Genomic DNA, 17327 nt, shown 5'->3' with positions numbered 1-17327 from the left:
TTGGTTTGCGTGTATCACCAAAAAAAGTCACAGAACACTGCAAAGTGAATAAAACTTGGGTTTATATGAATCGCAGCATTAAAACCCAAGGAACATCCTTCTTTGCCAATCAGTGAGGCAAAACCCAAGTAAAAGTGCACCTCTCACTAAAGAAACCAATCGAGTTAGAAATGTTTATTTTTAAATATTCTGTTTTAGACATTATATCTAAATGTCTTAGTCTAAAACAAACTTCCTAGGAAAAAAAACCATACACACTATTGACTATCTGTCATATACCAGATTTTGTTCTTTCACTTTCCTATTCTTTGGAAATTTTTATTTATGGTTGACAGTAAATGTCAGGAAATAAAAGGACAATGACTCAGCAATTGATAAAAATCCCTTGTTCTGTGTTTTGTTTAAGTCTCTTAATTAATTTCAAGACAGATTTACTCCTCTGGGGGAAAAAAAATAGATGTGAAAATCAAATGTGCTTAATTGGCAGATTTTTTCAGTTTTTAATTGAACTAATTTAATTTTTACCTGACCAAGCATCGCTCTTTATTTTAATTTAGGGGATTTTTTTACTTCTGGGAAGGTTCCCTCTGTTCCCGGTGTGCTTCCCTGTCATTCTGATGAATACTGAGACGAAGAAATCTTTCCTTTCCCACAAATAACTGCCTCATCTGTTGTTAATTTCCCATCCCATCCCTTATGGAACACATGGCTCCTTTCTATGACCTCTTGCTGTGTGCACATTCATGAAGTCTTTAATTTCCTCCTGCAAAATTTTCCAAATTTAATAACAACTTTAAATGTATGTTTTCTGTCTATTCTCATCTAAATAATACAAAAGAAATGCAAAGCATTTTCATGAATCCTTTAAGCAAATCTGTTAAATGGCTTATTGAATAAAAAAATGGCTTCCCATTTTCTTTACAACCCTTTTAGCTCGACATTCATTTCCACAGCAATAAACTTGTATGTTTTCTGTTGCTCACTAATGTTTCTTGTTTTGCCTCCCTCCTCATGGCTATGTGCTTTCCTCCTGGCCCCTACATGAGCAGTGCCTCTGCAGAGACACACTTTGCCAAAGAAGCAAAATAAGCAAATGTGCATTTAAATGTTCATGTCTGGGCTGTTGAATGTAGCCGTGGATTTACTCCAGCCTTACAGTGGCCTGAAACTTCTGTTGGACAGTCTCACAATAAATAACACTCAAGTGCACAGGAATTTTTGGAATTGTATTGCCCTTCACGTAATTTGCTCTTGGTTCAACACATCTCTATGCCACCAGTCCTAATTAAGAGAGCAGCACAAAACATTTCTGCAAATCCTCTGCACCAGAAACACTAAACAAATCCTTTACAAAAGATGTGAAACGAGGCCACACAAATTCTAAATAATCTTTAAGTTTGCACAACCTATTTTTTGTACTGGGAAAAACAGAATTTGTCACAACAACTAATTTCCTTTACTGTTAACTGAAAATGTGCAATATATTAAAATAAATCTTAGTGAATAATCAGGATCACCAGGTCAGCTACACAACATTTCATGAGAATAAAGTTGCTTCTCAGAAAATAAGTGCTCTTTTTCTTGCCACTCTCAGCAGCCTTACTTGTTTTGCATATGGTTGCATGTTTAATTAGCAATCTTTCTGTAAGTGTCTGCAATTAGACAATGATGATTAATAAAATAACTCCTTTAAAGCTCCATTTAGGCAGCAGAACTGCACAATCAGGTATAATTAATTCATCATTAATAAATCATGGTTGATTAACTAATATGTTGATTACAAACACATTACTGCATAGCCTCCCACCTGAGCTCTGGTGAATTTTCTACCCTGAAAAGAAACAAAGTAGTAGTAAACTACTAAAAAAAAAAAAAAGCTTTAAGCAGCAAAGATATTTGTTTGGTCAGGAAATTTATGTAACAAGCCTTTTTAAAATGTATGGACCTTGTTCATTATTAGTCCTCTTGAGTAAAAGAAATAATTGCACTGTCTATTTGTTAAATGTGGATGGGTGAACAATAACTGGTTCTTTAGTTCATTTATATTCCTAAGGAAGGCTTTTTTTCCACAAGCATCTCCGATTATGGGCCAGGTTCAGTCTTTGTCTAAGGCAAGAAGAAGAATTAAATGCAGCACCACAAGGCTGCAGCACTGCTGCTCCAGAAGATCCAGGTCCCCTGCCAGAAAGGGAACAATCCGAGCTGTGGCTAGAGGAGGCCAAGGCTAAAGCTGCCATAGCAGCCGGGCTGCTGAGCTGCCTCCACAGCTGTGATTTGCACCTGATAATACATCCACATCTATAAATCATATTTCAGCTCCACAAACTTCAGCAAGACTGAATACAGGAGAAGAACGTGCATTTCCATTTGGACTGCTTTTGCTTGCCACCTAGCCCCTGAGCTGAGTAGTGCATTTAAATCACTTTTTTGGTATGTTCTTTGTAGCTGCTGGAGATAGAAAGTTCTGTTTAAGTTAATTCTAAGATTCTCACACTCTTACTACTTGTCCAGCTACTTGGACTTAAGTAAGATGTAAGTAACAAGTTCTGATAAAATTCAAAGTAAATGGAAGAAAGGGAACTTGGCACAGCTAAGTTCCTCATGATTTATAAAGGGATGACATCCAACTGTTCCCATAGTATGAGACTGTCTTTTGAATTCAAAACACTTCACCCTGAAATATTGCAAAGAACTAAAGCAAAGCTTAGGACAGAAGTGACTTGAAAGGGAAAACAGTTTTAGCTAGAGTAACTGAAAGTTCCATATTCCTAATTAATCCAGTGAAAGACAACATCATGGTAACAAAATCTAAAGCAGCACACTTCATGAAGATTATACAAGAAACGTTTAGTTTAGGAGAAAATCTTCAGGTTTGGAAAAGTAATCGACATTGCTGTAACCAATAAAGTTTCCTTTCAGATCTTAATCAGCTTTATGTGCATCACAATGTCAATCTGTTAAATCTTTCTTCTAAACCTTTAATTAAAAGTATCGACTAAGCATTAGTGCTATGATCAAAGGCAATACCATTCAACTTTGAAAAATACTGTTCATAAAAGAGAACCACAAGGTACGTTTCTAAACCATTTATATTTTTTCATATTTTAATTCAAATAAGTTGATGAACATGGCTGTCATTTCAATATATAGCAAAGAAAATACCACTTTTTTAAAAAATTAATTCAGATGTCATGAAAAATTATCAACATGGGAAACGTTTGATTATTTTATCAAACAGGTGTTTACAGTTTAATCCAGGAAGCAGTAAGGGCTTTTAACATGGAATTTGGAATCAAGAGAAGAATGATTTAAAAGCAGAAAAATGAGATAGCTGCACTCAAACATTTTCATAGGTCAGTGTACATAGGAAGTGGCAAGATGGAAGTGAAGAATACCAAGGACCTTGAAGATCAGAAGTGAGTACTTTCAAGTAATTTTAAAAATGGACAATGAGTAATCTAAGACTTTTGAGAACAGTAGTGATTCACTGCCTAGAGCTGAGACAAAACCATCATAATCAGAGTATCATGGAGATTAGTGATTAGTGAGAGGAGAGGGAGATTGGTGTCAATTCCTTCAGAAAATCAGGTTTCCTTTTAATACAACAGCAGTTTGTCCTGCAATGTCAACTCTTCCGTCATTGCGCACGGAAATCTTCAACTCTCCTCCACGGCGGGAACATTGAAAAGCTAAACAGAAACAAGAGCCCAAAGTTAAAAAACTCGTGTGCATCACAAATTATTTAAAAATCCATGAAAACTCAGGGAAAGGAGGCTTCTGGCTCCAGAAAGCAAGCAGCACCAGGGACACCCTGGATGAATTGCCTTTATGGATGAAGGTCAGCTGAGGGTATATTTCCAGCTAGAACTTGCCTACTGAGTCTGACAAAACTGCTACTTAATACAAGCAGTGAAGTGTAGTTTGCTTTGTTGTAGCAAATTAAGTTTCTTCTGTGTATCTAAGAAGTCTTGAATTCACCCTTCACGGGATACAGTTTGTGGAGGGAAGAAGGAAGAACACCAAGTGTTATCTGCATGCAAATGAATACCATTTTACTGGCACTGAACACCCAAAGTTGATGCTACACTCAAAGAACGTGCCTGGCTAAAGGGTGAATAAGCTCACAAAGGCAGTGGGAAAAGTCTACAAAGAAACACAGATCCTGCTTCATCTGTCACAAACTGATGCCAAATTCTTACAGAGGCAGCAGCAGATAATGATTTGTAGAATCCTGAAGATATAATTTAATACAACTGGATAAACTTGAAGTAGAAACAGCCTTCTGCTTGTAATTAATTAGAGAACTAAGCTTTTGCCTGAACTGTTGAGTCCTACACAGGTGGGATGATAATGTTCACTTAGCATGTGGAGTCTCTAACTTGTTTCAGCAGTCTCATTTTAGTTGCATGGCTTGACCAGAAAATGGTCTGGTTCAGATGGCATTTAGAAAAGGTTTGAGTTTCGAGCAGTGTTGCTTTTGTGAAAGGCTCTAAATGGATGAAGAGGCAATAATGTTCACTCTCCTTACTCAAGGAACTTCCAACTGCTCCAGAAATTGTCCAAAGCTAAAGGGCACATTTTTCCTCTCAAACCCACAATTTATAAATTGGGTAGAGGTTGCATTCAGATCCCAACAGAGCACAAGCTCTCTGATGGCATATATTCGGTATGCTTTAAAACTATTTCTCAGCCACTGCTGCTAAGACAACTCTCCTTTGATCAGGAGATTAGATTCTCAGACAAAGCAAGCACTCTAAAAGAGTGGAAACAGGAGCTATTTAGAGATTGAGATTGATACTTTCTGTTCTCTTCCATTTATAGAACCATGGGTTGTTTTTAACTTGTCAGAACACCATCTATGAATGGAGTAATGCTTTAACTGAATATTTTAGACTGTTGAAGATCCAGGCCTGCTAAAATTGATCAATTATTATTTCCAGGCGTGAAGACACACCTAAGCTATTCCACTCCAACCTGCTAGCAGATTTAAATAAAAGAGATTAATTATTCCAGCTCTTCAAAGGTTGGTTTGGTTTTTTCTTCTTTAAATGTTCAAACAGAACTGGCTCTTTCATGTCAGGATTACTGAGATTGTTTTGATATCGGTCCATTTTATCTTACTTTTAAAGAAAATAAGAAAAGTTTAAAGAAACTTCCAAAGCAGAAGAAAAACAAAAAATAACCCACAAAAGAAATTTTTAGCCAAGCTTATATAAAAATAATACTATATCTATTCCTTCTCTCACACAAAAGCACTGATATTTCACACTATGTCTAAGCATAAACAGGGCTGCATGGAACATTTCAATAACTAGAGGATTTCACTCAAAAGCAATGCCTCTGGAGGCATTCAGGCATCTCTGATGTGCACTCACCTTTTAGATCACAAACTTGTTGCAAGCCTATTCCATGTCTGTATTTGCTAGGAATACCTCATACTATACGCAGATTTTATACATATTTTCTACGAAAACAAATATGTACAATTGTAGAAACAACATCTAACAGCTGAACTCAGAGCCCTGGACTCCTCTCTGATTAACCTGACACAGAGGAAAGTTTAGAAGCAGCCACAAGGCCTGTGAGATTGAGTATGCTGATATCACAGTGTCACACACCCCTGCATTCACACATCAGCTGGTGGCCGTGTACTAACATTATCCTGCTGTGTTGGAGCTCCTTACCAGCCTAGATGTAGCTCAACAACCACTGCTTACAGAATTTAAGGACTAATGGAATTTCTTCATAACGTCATCAATGACATCAACTTAGGAAGAAGTGACACTCTTGTAACAATATTTATTTTTTTAAAAAAGTCGTATTTTTTTTAAATTCCTAAACCCTATAGAGGAATGCTGAAAGAAGCACTTGTTCCTTACGTAGGTGAAATTAAGATCTCCAAAACGTTTTTTTATTCTAAGAAAGAAGGTGGATAAATCTGGTGATTGATAGAGGGAAACACCTCTCCTTTGAAGAAATATTACACTTGTGCATAAACCTGATGTTGTCAATCTATATGTTGAGATTACTTGGAAAAGATGAAAGCTGCAATCAAAACTCTTGACTTCATAAGAATTCAAATTAGCAAAAACTTAAATACAGGTAGATTTATTGTACCTTAACGAAGCAACAGCTTCTGTCTTTTTATGTGTTTTGTTGTCGTTGGTAATGGTGGTGGTAATTTTTGTTTAGTTTCTGCCCCCCAAAAAACAACTCTTAAATGCTATAAACTTGTTCTATACTGGAAGAAATCAGAAAAGTTAAAAGCAGTAACAAGACAAAAATTTCCCCACAAATTAATACACTTGTGTGAAGTAAACAGGTATAGCAAGATTCCCCTAGCTTAACCTGAGATTAAAAACTGTCCTCGATAAACCCTTTCTCATCACAATAATTTGAGAAGTCCTCCCTAATTTGTTTGGTTATATGGAATTCCTTATGCACATTTATAAATGTTACCTTAGAAATATGAAAACAATGTGAAGGGCTGGTACACAGTTGTTATACCCTGCATCCATTAGCAACTGTGAAAGTCTATATATCTCATATGAGAGATTATAATTTTCATACATTGCAGAGACTCCTCAAATGAAAGAAAGGCAAGGACTGATACAAAGCCCTGATTTAACCTGCAGCTTAAACTCAAGGACACGTACCCAGCTTCAAGAAAGATCATAAAGTATTTCACCATGTAAAAGTACTGGAAAATTCTCTTTGTAGTTAGTGGGGGTGGTTGTTTTTTGACAAGTCAGTCTAAAAAAAGTAGGAAGAGAACCCAAACACAGGAAATTAAGTCTGATGCTTCAGCGGAGCTGCAGCTGACCTCTTCCTAAAGGTCTCAATAGCCAGAGAGATCTGACAATAGATTTAATGTTCCTCATTTTTATATTATTTTGTATGTAATCTGTTTGGGAACTAACAGATCCTTCATTTTATGGAAGAAATTCTTCCTTTACTCTTGCAATAAAAAGTATCGGATATTACAGAAGCTACCCCAGAGGTTTCTAAAAAGTCCAAAGATCCTCTTATTTATTAATATTTGGTGATATGGAATGTCTGTGAATGCCAGCTATCTTTTCCAAATAATCTCATTAGTAATAGAATTTGCCAAGTACTACCTGATACCCCTCAGACAGACACATGTAAGGAAAAGTTATTTCTCATAAACATATATCAAATTAACTTGTCCTATTTAAAACAGTTTTGTATGATTTCTACCATAGAAGAAGTTTGAGGACATATATGCATGGAATATGAATTTTAAAAAAACCAACACAAACCTGTCTTATGGACAGATAGGACTGTTTTTGTGCTAGACACATTAAAGAAACTAATTACAGCATTAATTGCCTTGGCTGCTTGAGCTAGTTTCTCTAAAGTGGTAATGGGACAGTACACACAAAATACATGAAAATGCAAAACAGGTAGAAAGTGCCAATTGTAAGTGCAGACAGAATTCCAGTCTGAGTACTTAAAGAAGTAGTGTCTATAGATGGCATGGAGAGTTTAAATTCCACACTAACATCCAAAATGTCGAAATCTTCTGAGTCCGTAAGGACACATAACCAAAGGCACTTTTCATCTTCAGAAAATACGTTGAGATTTCCCCCCCCACCTCCCAAGATTATTTAAGCTATCACAGATTATTGTGTGGTGTAAATGCAAATGCAAGATCTTTGGGACAGAATGTTAAACCTTTCCTTCAGACCATGATGGAAAAGGTCTTGTTCATGATGGATCCTTTACAGACCTTCCATCCTCAAGAAAATCCATTTTGAGATTCATTTGACCAAATACATGAAGGCTTATATTCAGGGTAGCTGTTTGTTCAGAAAAGTGTTTACTTTTATGGACAAAGAACCTTATTAGATCAAGTATCCAACCTCTGTTCTAAACTAAATGTGACCAAAGGCTTGTGTGCAGAATTGTCCTGGGTCCCCTCTTGGGGAACCAGGTAGGGGACGAGGGTATTTTGTATTGTTTCCCTTGTTCTTCTGTTCTCTGGCAAAGCACTAGAAACATGAGAAGCCAGGAGTCACCTAATACCTCTTCATCTAGCATTGTCATATATTAACGGTTTCTCTTGATTTTTTTCCACCAGGTTCTTAAGTTTCTTGCTTAATAACAAAGATGTGATCTAATAAGCATATCTCATTGATTGAATCAAAACACATAAAAAACATCAACTGAGGTTCACCAAGCTTCAGTTATGACGAAAGGCCATGAGAACTAAAGTCCAAAAGCCAAGATCAAAAACTAACTGCAGAGAGTTATGATCCAGAAGTCAACACTTCAAACCCCCCAGGGCATGGTGTGTCATGGTGGTGGACAGGAAAGAAAGCAATTTCTCAAAGATTATCTCACACACAAAATATTACATAATATTCTATTCATCTTGAGGAAATGGATAGGGAGTTATTGCTACAGTTTGGATTGCAGTAGTAATACAACCTTTCCTTTACTAGTGAGTAGATTTACATAAATTGACAGCTTTGCAATAAAACAGTTTATCTTACCAAGCATTTCCTTCTTCCCCAGCTGCTCTGACCAGTAGCTGCTTAAAACAGCATGTGCAGATCCTTAAAAGAAATTGGAAAACAAAGTAGAGAATTAAATTATAATCACTACTTTACAGAGCAAGCATAGTCAAAATGTAAATATCATCAATCAAGGGCCACATGTGTTTAGAGTATAAAAACCTAGGAGTTTGCACAGCAGACAGAACTTAAGGCTTTAGAATTTCAATTATTTATGGCAAAGCAGTATTACTTCCACATCATCTAGCTTCAATGGAAATCTTGCTTAGATGAGGGCATCATCATTAGCCACAACTCTCAGCTGACTAATAATTAACCTGTAATGAAATGGTACCTAAGCAAAGAACACCATCCTTAGGCAATCATCACCACACCGAGTGCATCACACAACAGACAGTAACACATCTTGCTGCCCTAAGTGCACAGCTAGCTGAGTTCTCAAAGGCCTGAGAACAGAAACAGTTAAGTGTCATGAAACTAGAGAAGATCTCAGCTGAAATACGTAGGAAAAAACCCCCAAACAAACAAAAATCCAAACCACCACCACAAAACAAAACAAAACAAAAAAAAAACCACCAACAGAAGTGGATATAAATTTCCACTGCAATACTCATCCAATACTGACCTAGTCTTTCACTTTTCTCTAACTGGAATACTTGAGGGAAAAAGATCTGAGAAAGACACAAGAATATGTGGCCTAATGACAGCAAGAAGCTGATTTGATTTTTTCTGAATGAGTTGGCCTCAGTCATGAAAGATTTTGACAAGCACTCCTTCTATCTATATAAACCAGTAATTTATAAGAGACTCCAGAGTACAAAAACAGATTAATGGATTTTAGTAAGAACCTTTGAACTGAACTGAAACAAAAGTATGAGTTGCTTATCATACAAACACATACCTGTAACAGGGTCTTCCAGAACTCCATACCAAGGTGCAAAATATCTGGAGTAAAAATCATGGCCTTTTCCACTGGAATTTCCCTTAACAGTGAGTATGAGTCCTTTCACTTTTCCGGTCTTTTCAGCTGACAAAAAGTGTTGTGCACTCACTTTCAATTCTTCCAACACAGACCTTGAATATAATTATTACATTTTAATAGCCCATATTCTTCATTTTACATGAATGTAAGTATTGAAAAGAAAAATAAAGCTATAGAATCATCTTCTCTATAATTCAAAACCAGCCCTAAAATATTAGGTGAGATAAGATTCCTAGCATTGTCCTCCCAATGGTATTTGACAGAAAATTACCCTGAATCTAATACACTGAGTGAACTCTGGAAAAATGCTCAAGCCATGCATTTCCTATTTATTTCTGAAACAGAGCACCCTGAAATATTAGCCACCAAAAAAAAAAAAAGAAAAATCACACTTTGTTTCAACATTTTAATCATTGAAAGAATTATTGCCTCACTACAGAATGTACCAAGTGTTCCACCTCCTTTCAGAGCAAGCAAATAACTAACATCATTCAGGTCTTCATGGCATTCTAAAGCAGTCTACAACTGTCTGATACCTCCGTACAAAACAGTCTGAAAGAATGAAAATAGCAAGTACTCAGCTGAGAATATTTCTCCCCATTACCTCAGACTTTAACCATGAATTAGGCCAAACTTCAAGTTCATAATTATAGTAATTTGGCCTGATTAAAGAAGTTGTGTTTCAGCAGTAAATACCTAAATCATACTTGAATTAACAATGAAATTCAGCTGAGATTAACAAATGCTTTGGACTAATTTGAATTGGAATTTCCTCTCTAAAGCTACTTATGGGGCTCTTAAGCATGTGTAAGCAGATTACAGTCCAATGGAAGTAAGAATCCCTGGCATTCTGTCAATGTGCCCTGAACTGAAGCAGGACTCCTAACTTCCTGCTAGGTTACTGGATCATTTTTGGACTCAGATGGATGGGAAAAATACACCATCATTTAAACTGTTTCCTACATCTCCTTCTCTTGAAGACAGATTTCAGAATGATCTTACTCAGCTTGCAGCTTCAATAAGTTCATATTAAAAAATAAAATAACCACTTTACACAGAAATTTAAAACAGAGGGTTTTAATCTCCACCTGATTTAAAACTAGATAGAAGAGCCTAGTGTGTAAGGAATAGAGATTAAACAAGCCAACTCAATTTCTGCACTCTTGATTGAGAAAACTGAAAAAGCATAAGACACCTTTCGTAAGTATCACTGAGGCGGACTAAGAGTTTCTTTGTGTCAGGAGAGTAACAGAGATCTTGAACAATCATGTCACCAACGGCTGCCTGGTGGAAAATGTAAAGAAGACAGAGAAAAAAACCATCATCACTTGAATATAAAATATTATTTCCTTAGCATTTCTGTGAAGCACATTCCCTGCTAGAAGAGGGCTTATGCAAAGTCTTCCATGCAACCCTCAAGTTCCTGCAAGCAAGACAAGCAAATGCACCAAGTGCATTAATGGATATGGCTCAGTTACAAGCTCCATATATGTCTACTTGGAAAAAAAATCCAGGATCTAGAGGAGTGCAAGAACACAGACTGCCCCCTAATGCACACAAAAGGCTGAAAATGCCATTGAAATAAATATTGACACTTCAGTCAATGGTAATGGGAGACACAGGTTCAGCTGCAGCATTTTGGAGAATTACATTCCCTGACCTACTGAGTCATTACTCAGAGCTTTGAAGTTTGGTGTTTCAAATTCAGGAGTACATCAGGCAGTGCCTTGTCACCATTTTTTAGCCATTTTAATATATAAAAATAAGCAAAGCTATTATGAATGTTTTTCTAAGACAACTGATAGATTCTTTTTTTACCTTTATTAATTCTTCTACTTCCTTAAGTTCCTGAAGAAAAAAAAAAACACACTGTAAAAAATGGAATATATATGTATCTATCTATGCAACTATAGACAGACACATATACCTACATACACATACAAACACATACTTTCCTTGAAAACCTATCATGAATAAAATTTTGACTGACCTGGGGGTAGGCTGCGTAAAGCGGCAAGTCCAGGACAATATGATCTTTCACTTGTCTGGCCTTTAATTCCCCACTCAGTGTCACAAATGTGAGAACTGAATTTGTATTTTCTGGAGAGAAAACATCGCAACATTATCAAACATAAGAATTTTAATCTAAATTATTATAGCCCTAGGAGTAGCTCAGTATACTCAGAAAAAGTTAGTTATGCAGCTCAAATATATCTAGAGTAAGTCTGTATTCTGGGCAAAATTCCCAACTAACTCAATAAATCTGCTGAGGCTAATAAACACAGCAATGGTCACGGAATCCTTCCTGCACATGCCTAGAATGAATGAGAATGTCCTTTTAACAGAAAGAGCAATATTCCCTATTCATCAAATCCTACTGTACCTCTCCCAGGTGACATTTGCATACTTGGCACTTTTCTTAAACAAGAGTAATAGTAGGGCATTGAAATCAGAAGGTAGGCATCAGACTACAGCCTTGTAACGACAGAGCAGTTGTAAAAGGCAATACCCAGGGTATCTCCATTTGTGTTCCATAAATGTTCTGAATGTTCAATTGCCTTTTTGTAGAAAATGGAGATGTTAATTAGAAGTAAATGTTCTAAAAAGTTACAGTAATGCATAGTCTGTAAACATACTTTGTACGTGAAATAACACAGCAGCTGATGCAAGAGTTGCATGACCACAAAGAGGAACTTCATTGGCTGGGGTGAACCATCTGAGCCCAAAGCAGGAACCTTGAAAAAATAGAGTCTATTTAGTGCTGTGAAGTGGAAGAAGTCTATTTCTTCATTTTGTCTCAACATACATAGAGTGATGATGTTTCAGTTAATCAAAATGCATGTTACAATCAGTTTTGGTCCTAAACACACTTTTAGGTACCCATTTTGCACTGATTTTGCAGAATAGCTATCCCTTTTGAATCAGGTCAACAACCTTTGCATGCTGCAGAGATTTTTCTTTTTCCTAAATAGGTCTTATTTAGAAGATAAAGCCTCTATGCCCTTGTGTATTATGAAATCCTGAAAAGGCATAGTCATGATCTCTATACACCTGGAGGCTGGGTTACCATTTAGAGGTTATAAATGCTCTTGTTGGTATAATGGAACCTGTATTGGAGCTAGCTCAGTTATGAATTATTTTGCTTAAACCACTACTCAAGTCTGATAAAAGTCTCTAATGTCTACTCACCCTTCATTTCACTAGAAATCATATTTCTATTTGCCGTTTAAAAAATTTGGAACACACATGAACAATACTTGATTTCCTGTAACTTTTGCACATGCATTTCAAGTGAATAATTACCACACAAATGCAACAAAAAGTGGAAAAGAAACAAATGATACTTTTTTTTTTAAATCCAGTCTTGTAATTGCCACTGCAGAAAATTAATGCATTAAAGTCAGTCCCCTCTAATGAAAACAAATAGGAACCCAATAAAACCTTGTGGTGGAAACTAACGGCCACAGCAGTGAAGTGCTGTGAGGGGGGGCCCAGCCCCCAGCTGTGAGCCTGCTCCACTTGTTAATGCACTGCTCCAAGTGGAAGCTGCAGCTGGGAGCAAGAGCACATGAAGGATCCATGCCCATGCCTGAGTGGAGACAGACAGCTCTGTGACGCAGAACACCTGCCTGGATGCTCAGACATACAGCTGGACTCGGACTGAGAGGACATTGAGTAATCTCATAAATTCACGTGTCCCTAAAATAACGGAGTTGATTGGTTTGTTTTTTTCTTTAATTAATATTAAATTAAACATACTGATCACAAATGCCTGCAAAAACATACACTGTATCCAGGAGCCCTCACCACACCAATTAATGTTCCAGAAGCAGATGATAAATGGCATTCTGATGTTCCTGGTTCACTCCCACCACCCCTCAACACAGCCAGTCTCAGGTGTAGCCGAGTGACTAAATTTTTTTGAAAGAACTTGTGCACCTCTTGGGCAGCTGTGTGGGTCTGAGGCCACAAGCTAGTCCATTAGATCAAAACCACTTTAATGATAAAGAAGTTGGCATTTTGTATCCTGTCAGATAAGGATGACTTGAAAATAAATGTGTTAAACATATTGGCAAAGTGCTAACATGAAAAATGGAAAGTATTATCCCTTCTTGCTCCAAGCGATTAGTCTAACCCTAAAACAAATTCCAATTTATTAACAACAGCAGCAAGCAATTATAGTTACTACTATCCTTAATATTTTTAATTACAGTGACTGTACCGCTCCCTGAACAATCTATCAAACAACAAAGATGATAAACATAACTCCTTAATCTGCAGTCTAGGTCCAGACTAGTGGAGTCCCAGCCCCTTGGCTCATTCCACCACACAACTGCCAAGTGAGCAGATTCAGCAAAATGATTCAGCTGAAAATGAATCCACAGAGTGAGTCTGAACAAATTCTGAATCTGTCTGACGTTTTCTGTCTTGCCCCGTGTCTCTCCAGTTCCTCTCCCAACATATCCACATGCCCTACCAACAAACACCAAAACTCCCTCCATTTAAACCAATCAAAGGAGCAGCCTAATGTGTAAGATTTGGACCACTTCAGAAATCTCAGCTTTGTTGGAAATCTGCATTTTCCAGTACTGGCTGCACAGACATCTTATGAGACTTCATGACAAACTCAAATAACATTATAGATACCCCAGCAATGATTCTCTGAACAGCCAAGCCAGATTCTACTCACTTTGCAGTCCTGTGCATATGGAATGAGCATATTCCATCTCTATTCTTCTGATTGTATAAGGAATTATTTCAGGTTATTATTAGTAATAAGGGAAATACTAATTGAAAGATGTCTGCACAGCATTTTTAGGAGACTGTCTATAGACAACTTGCTTATTTAATAAAAGGCACTAAAACAAATGGTCTGAATTATGAATAAGTATGTTTATATTGTAAAATAAATTTGAGCACAAATACTTTCAAGAATCCACCTGCAATAGCCTTATTATAATCTTAAGATACATCGCAACTTCAAGACTTTGGTTTGCTGTCTTAAAAATTAGCACCATTCCTTATAAATGTACCCACAGTGTCCTCCTATTCCTTTGTTAGATATTTTGGAGAGTAAACAGAACCACTAACTTTTGGTAAAGTCATCTTCAGGTTTCAGTTTTCTGATGAAAGCTGTTTCTGAAAGGTTCATTTCTGTTGCAATTTTTTGGTGCAAATCTTCATCCAAGTCCTAGGGATTTAATAACAAATCCAATCAAGAGCAGGCTAAAAAATGCAGTCATTTAATTTTCTATTATAATAAAACATAGATTGAGTTTTAATTCAAAATACTTTCTGAGAGTAAAAAAAACTTTAAGCATAAAAATGGGATAATAATTGTGGTACACAGCAATTTCTAATATCTGCCCTATTAGTTTACAAATTCTTGGACTATGTAGAAAACAAAATCACCTAAAAACTAAACTCAGTCTTTCCAGGAACACAAATCTCTTTTGGTTGTTGTTAAAGTCACACAGAGAAGTTGTTATTACATAACCTAAAAAGAACTACAACTTTCTTTTTACAACTCTGAAAAATCCTTGCCAGCAAGAGGCCTGTAGTGCTGGCAAAGGCCAAGCCGGCTGCTCAGCCCTTACTGCTGTGCCCACGACACTACTCTTCAAAAACAGGAACAATATGCTCCCTCCGTAGGAGCTGAGAACAGATAAACTAGAAAAAAAATTTTAAAAACTGCTGAAGCTCACTAAGTGCCTGTGATTTAAGCCAGTGAACACTGATCCCAAGACACCCAAGCCCCAGGGATTGTATAACATTCTCCTTGGCCCATGTTCCACTGCTCTTTCCCCACAGTTATGATGACTGGCCAGGTTTGAGAATCTGATCTTTAAAATACTGAAATTCAAGTGAAACAAAGTACTAAAGGGACCCGGTCGCTCTCTAAGAGATAAAAATTTTCCCTTTTAACTTTATTTACTTCCCTTAATAACTAATCCTTTTCAGTCAATAATCCCATACTACAGATACAAACCAGTAACTGATCAGTACACTAGAGCTGTACTTGCAGACTGAATTCTATGCGGTTAAACAACATTCTAACATTTTACAGTACAGTTACATTCCCTTTATCCCAGTAAGAGTTCTGTCAGTTACTGTAAAGGTCCTAAACCAGAACAAAGACCAGTAAAAATGTTGTTAAAAATAACTCTTTTTAATAACACGAAACTTTATTGAAACACTGCCATCCTGTGGCACCTCTGAAACACAGAAAGGGCTGGTTTTGCCATTCTTGCATTTCTCCCGATTTTTTCTGTAAAGCATCTGCTGAGACTCTGGAGGGAGCAGAGAACAGTTGTTTTGCATGGCTGCATCACACTTTCTTGAAGCTTAGAATAAAACGCTGAATTAGGATCTCAGCTTTAGCTGTGACACTAAAGCCTCTACTTCCAGGAATTGTAGAAAAAATTTTTAAATGTCTGCATTCCAAAGTCATCATGCAAGTAAGTAGGCCTCAAGATATCTTAACGGAATAAAGTAAAATTAATATAAAAAATGCAATTAGAAACTCATAATTTCAAAGCAGAGATCATTTTGAGAGTATGTAGATTTTATGGGGCCAAAAATACCACCAAAGAGAGACATTCCCAGTCACACCTTTAGCTGACCTGGTAAGTAGGCAATGAGATTTAGACAGACTTAGGAACATCTAGAAAGGATTCATATTATCATTACAAGCCATTGCCATTGGCTGCTTTACATATATTTTCATATTTACAATTCTTATCAGGAGTTACAATACAAACAATACAAGGCTTTTATAAATTTCTAATCCATCTTAATAATTATTTTTGGTAGAAATCAGAACCAGTTAGTATCAACTGTTCACAACACCCAGATGAGGAGGATAACTACTGTCAACTGCAAGAAAACTACCACGCAACACTGAAGCAATATAAACTGGCTGTTTAAATTTGGCCAAAGCTGAACCCAACACACTAATGGTAAAAGACTCATACCCAGGTCAGTATCTGTTCTTTTTCTTTCCAGAGAAAGAGGAAAAATGAAAGAAAAAAAAGGGAGAAAACCCACACCAAAACCAAACCTCACAGTTTAATCCTCCTGTTTTACAGCATTACTTTTCAGATTTCACTCTGAATCCTTCTTAATTCTTCAGAATCTTTATTCTGAATCATTCTTGAAGAAATTAAGCCACTTTTTTACTTACTTCAAAAGAAATCCAGCCTATTCCTTAATAAAATATTTTTTAAAGCCCACAAAAAATTCAAATGTTGTCTTGTATGATATCGTTTTGATGAAAAAAAAGAAGAGCACCCCTATGCTAATTTCTCTGTATTCTGGAGCCACAGCAAACAAGTCTTGAAAGCAGAATTCCCGAGTAAAGAAAGCAAAGACTAATGCAATGCTGAGCACTCAGTCCAAGTACAGAATAGCAAATGTCATTGCAGTACCTCAGAAAACAGTTGAGGCTTTTTAAACTTACATTTTCAAGCAGACAAACTGCCGCAGGATTTCCAGAAAATGGCCGGTTTGTAAATGCATCAACCGTAAAAATTGGGATTTGCATTGTCCTGTGCACCTGTCTAGCCGCAGGCTATGTTCTGCAAGGTACTCTCTAACCTGTTTTACCCCAATGAACAGCAGAACTCCAAGTTAATGTTTCCCTGAGGGCAGGAGGAGTCAGCGGCCCATCCCGTCACTTCCTAGTGCCGACACGGATTGAGACTCCTTCCTAGGCCCCCGGCGCTCTGCACTGATTTTTTTTTTTTTAATTAAAACACACATTTTAGCCGCCCTCACCACTAGCGCTCTGCACTGATTTTTTTTTTTTA

At 36.8% G+C, this 17327-nt stretch overlaps 1 protein-coding gene across 2 annotated transcripts in view; it reads right to left on the bottom strand.

The window, feature by feature from the left end:
• PBLD (phenazine biosynthesis like protein domain containing) overlaps positions 1-17314 on the bottom strand; it is a 30729-nt gene extending 13415 nt beyond the window's left edge. The window contains exons 1-9 of one of the 2 annotated variants that reach the window (XM_008642748.2): positions 16979-17310; positions 14611-14710; positions 12156-12254; positions 11510-11619; positions 11338-11367; positions 10715-10803; positions 9439-9611; positions 8517-8579; positions 3072-3689 (exon numbers count right to left, since the gene is read on the bottom strand). In XM_008642748.2, coding sequence (XP_008640970.1) covers positions 3577-3689; positions 8517-8579; positions 9439-9611; positions 10715-10803; positions 11338-11367; positions 11510-11619; positions 12156-12254; positions 14611-14710; positions 16979-17062 — 861 coding nt within the window. In that variant the 5' untranslated portion in view covers positions 17063-17310 and the 3' untranslated portion in view covers positions 3072-3576. Of the gene's footprint in view, positions 1-3071; positions 3690-8516; positions 8580-9438; positions 9612-10714; positions 10804-11337; positions 11368-11509; positions 11620-12155; positions 12255-14610; positions 14711-16978 lie in introns of those variants that run through there. The other variant, XM_017746445.1, reaches the window with a different exon arrangement.
• Positions 17315-17327: the final 13 nt, after the last annotated feature.

This window comes from Corvus brachyrhynchos, unplaced genomic scaffold (assembly GCF_000691975.1).
Source record: "Corvus brachyrhynchos isolate BGI_N302 unplaced genomic scaffold, ASM69197v1 scaffold279, whole genome shotgun sequence".
NCBI classification, from domain to species: Eukaryota; Metazoa; Chordata; class Aves; order Passeriformes; family Corvidae; genus Corvus; species Corvus brachyrhynchos.
This window is presented reverse-complemented; position numbering and strand designations above follow the sequence as displayed.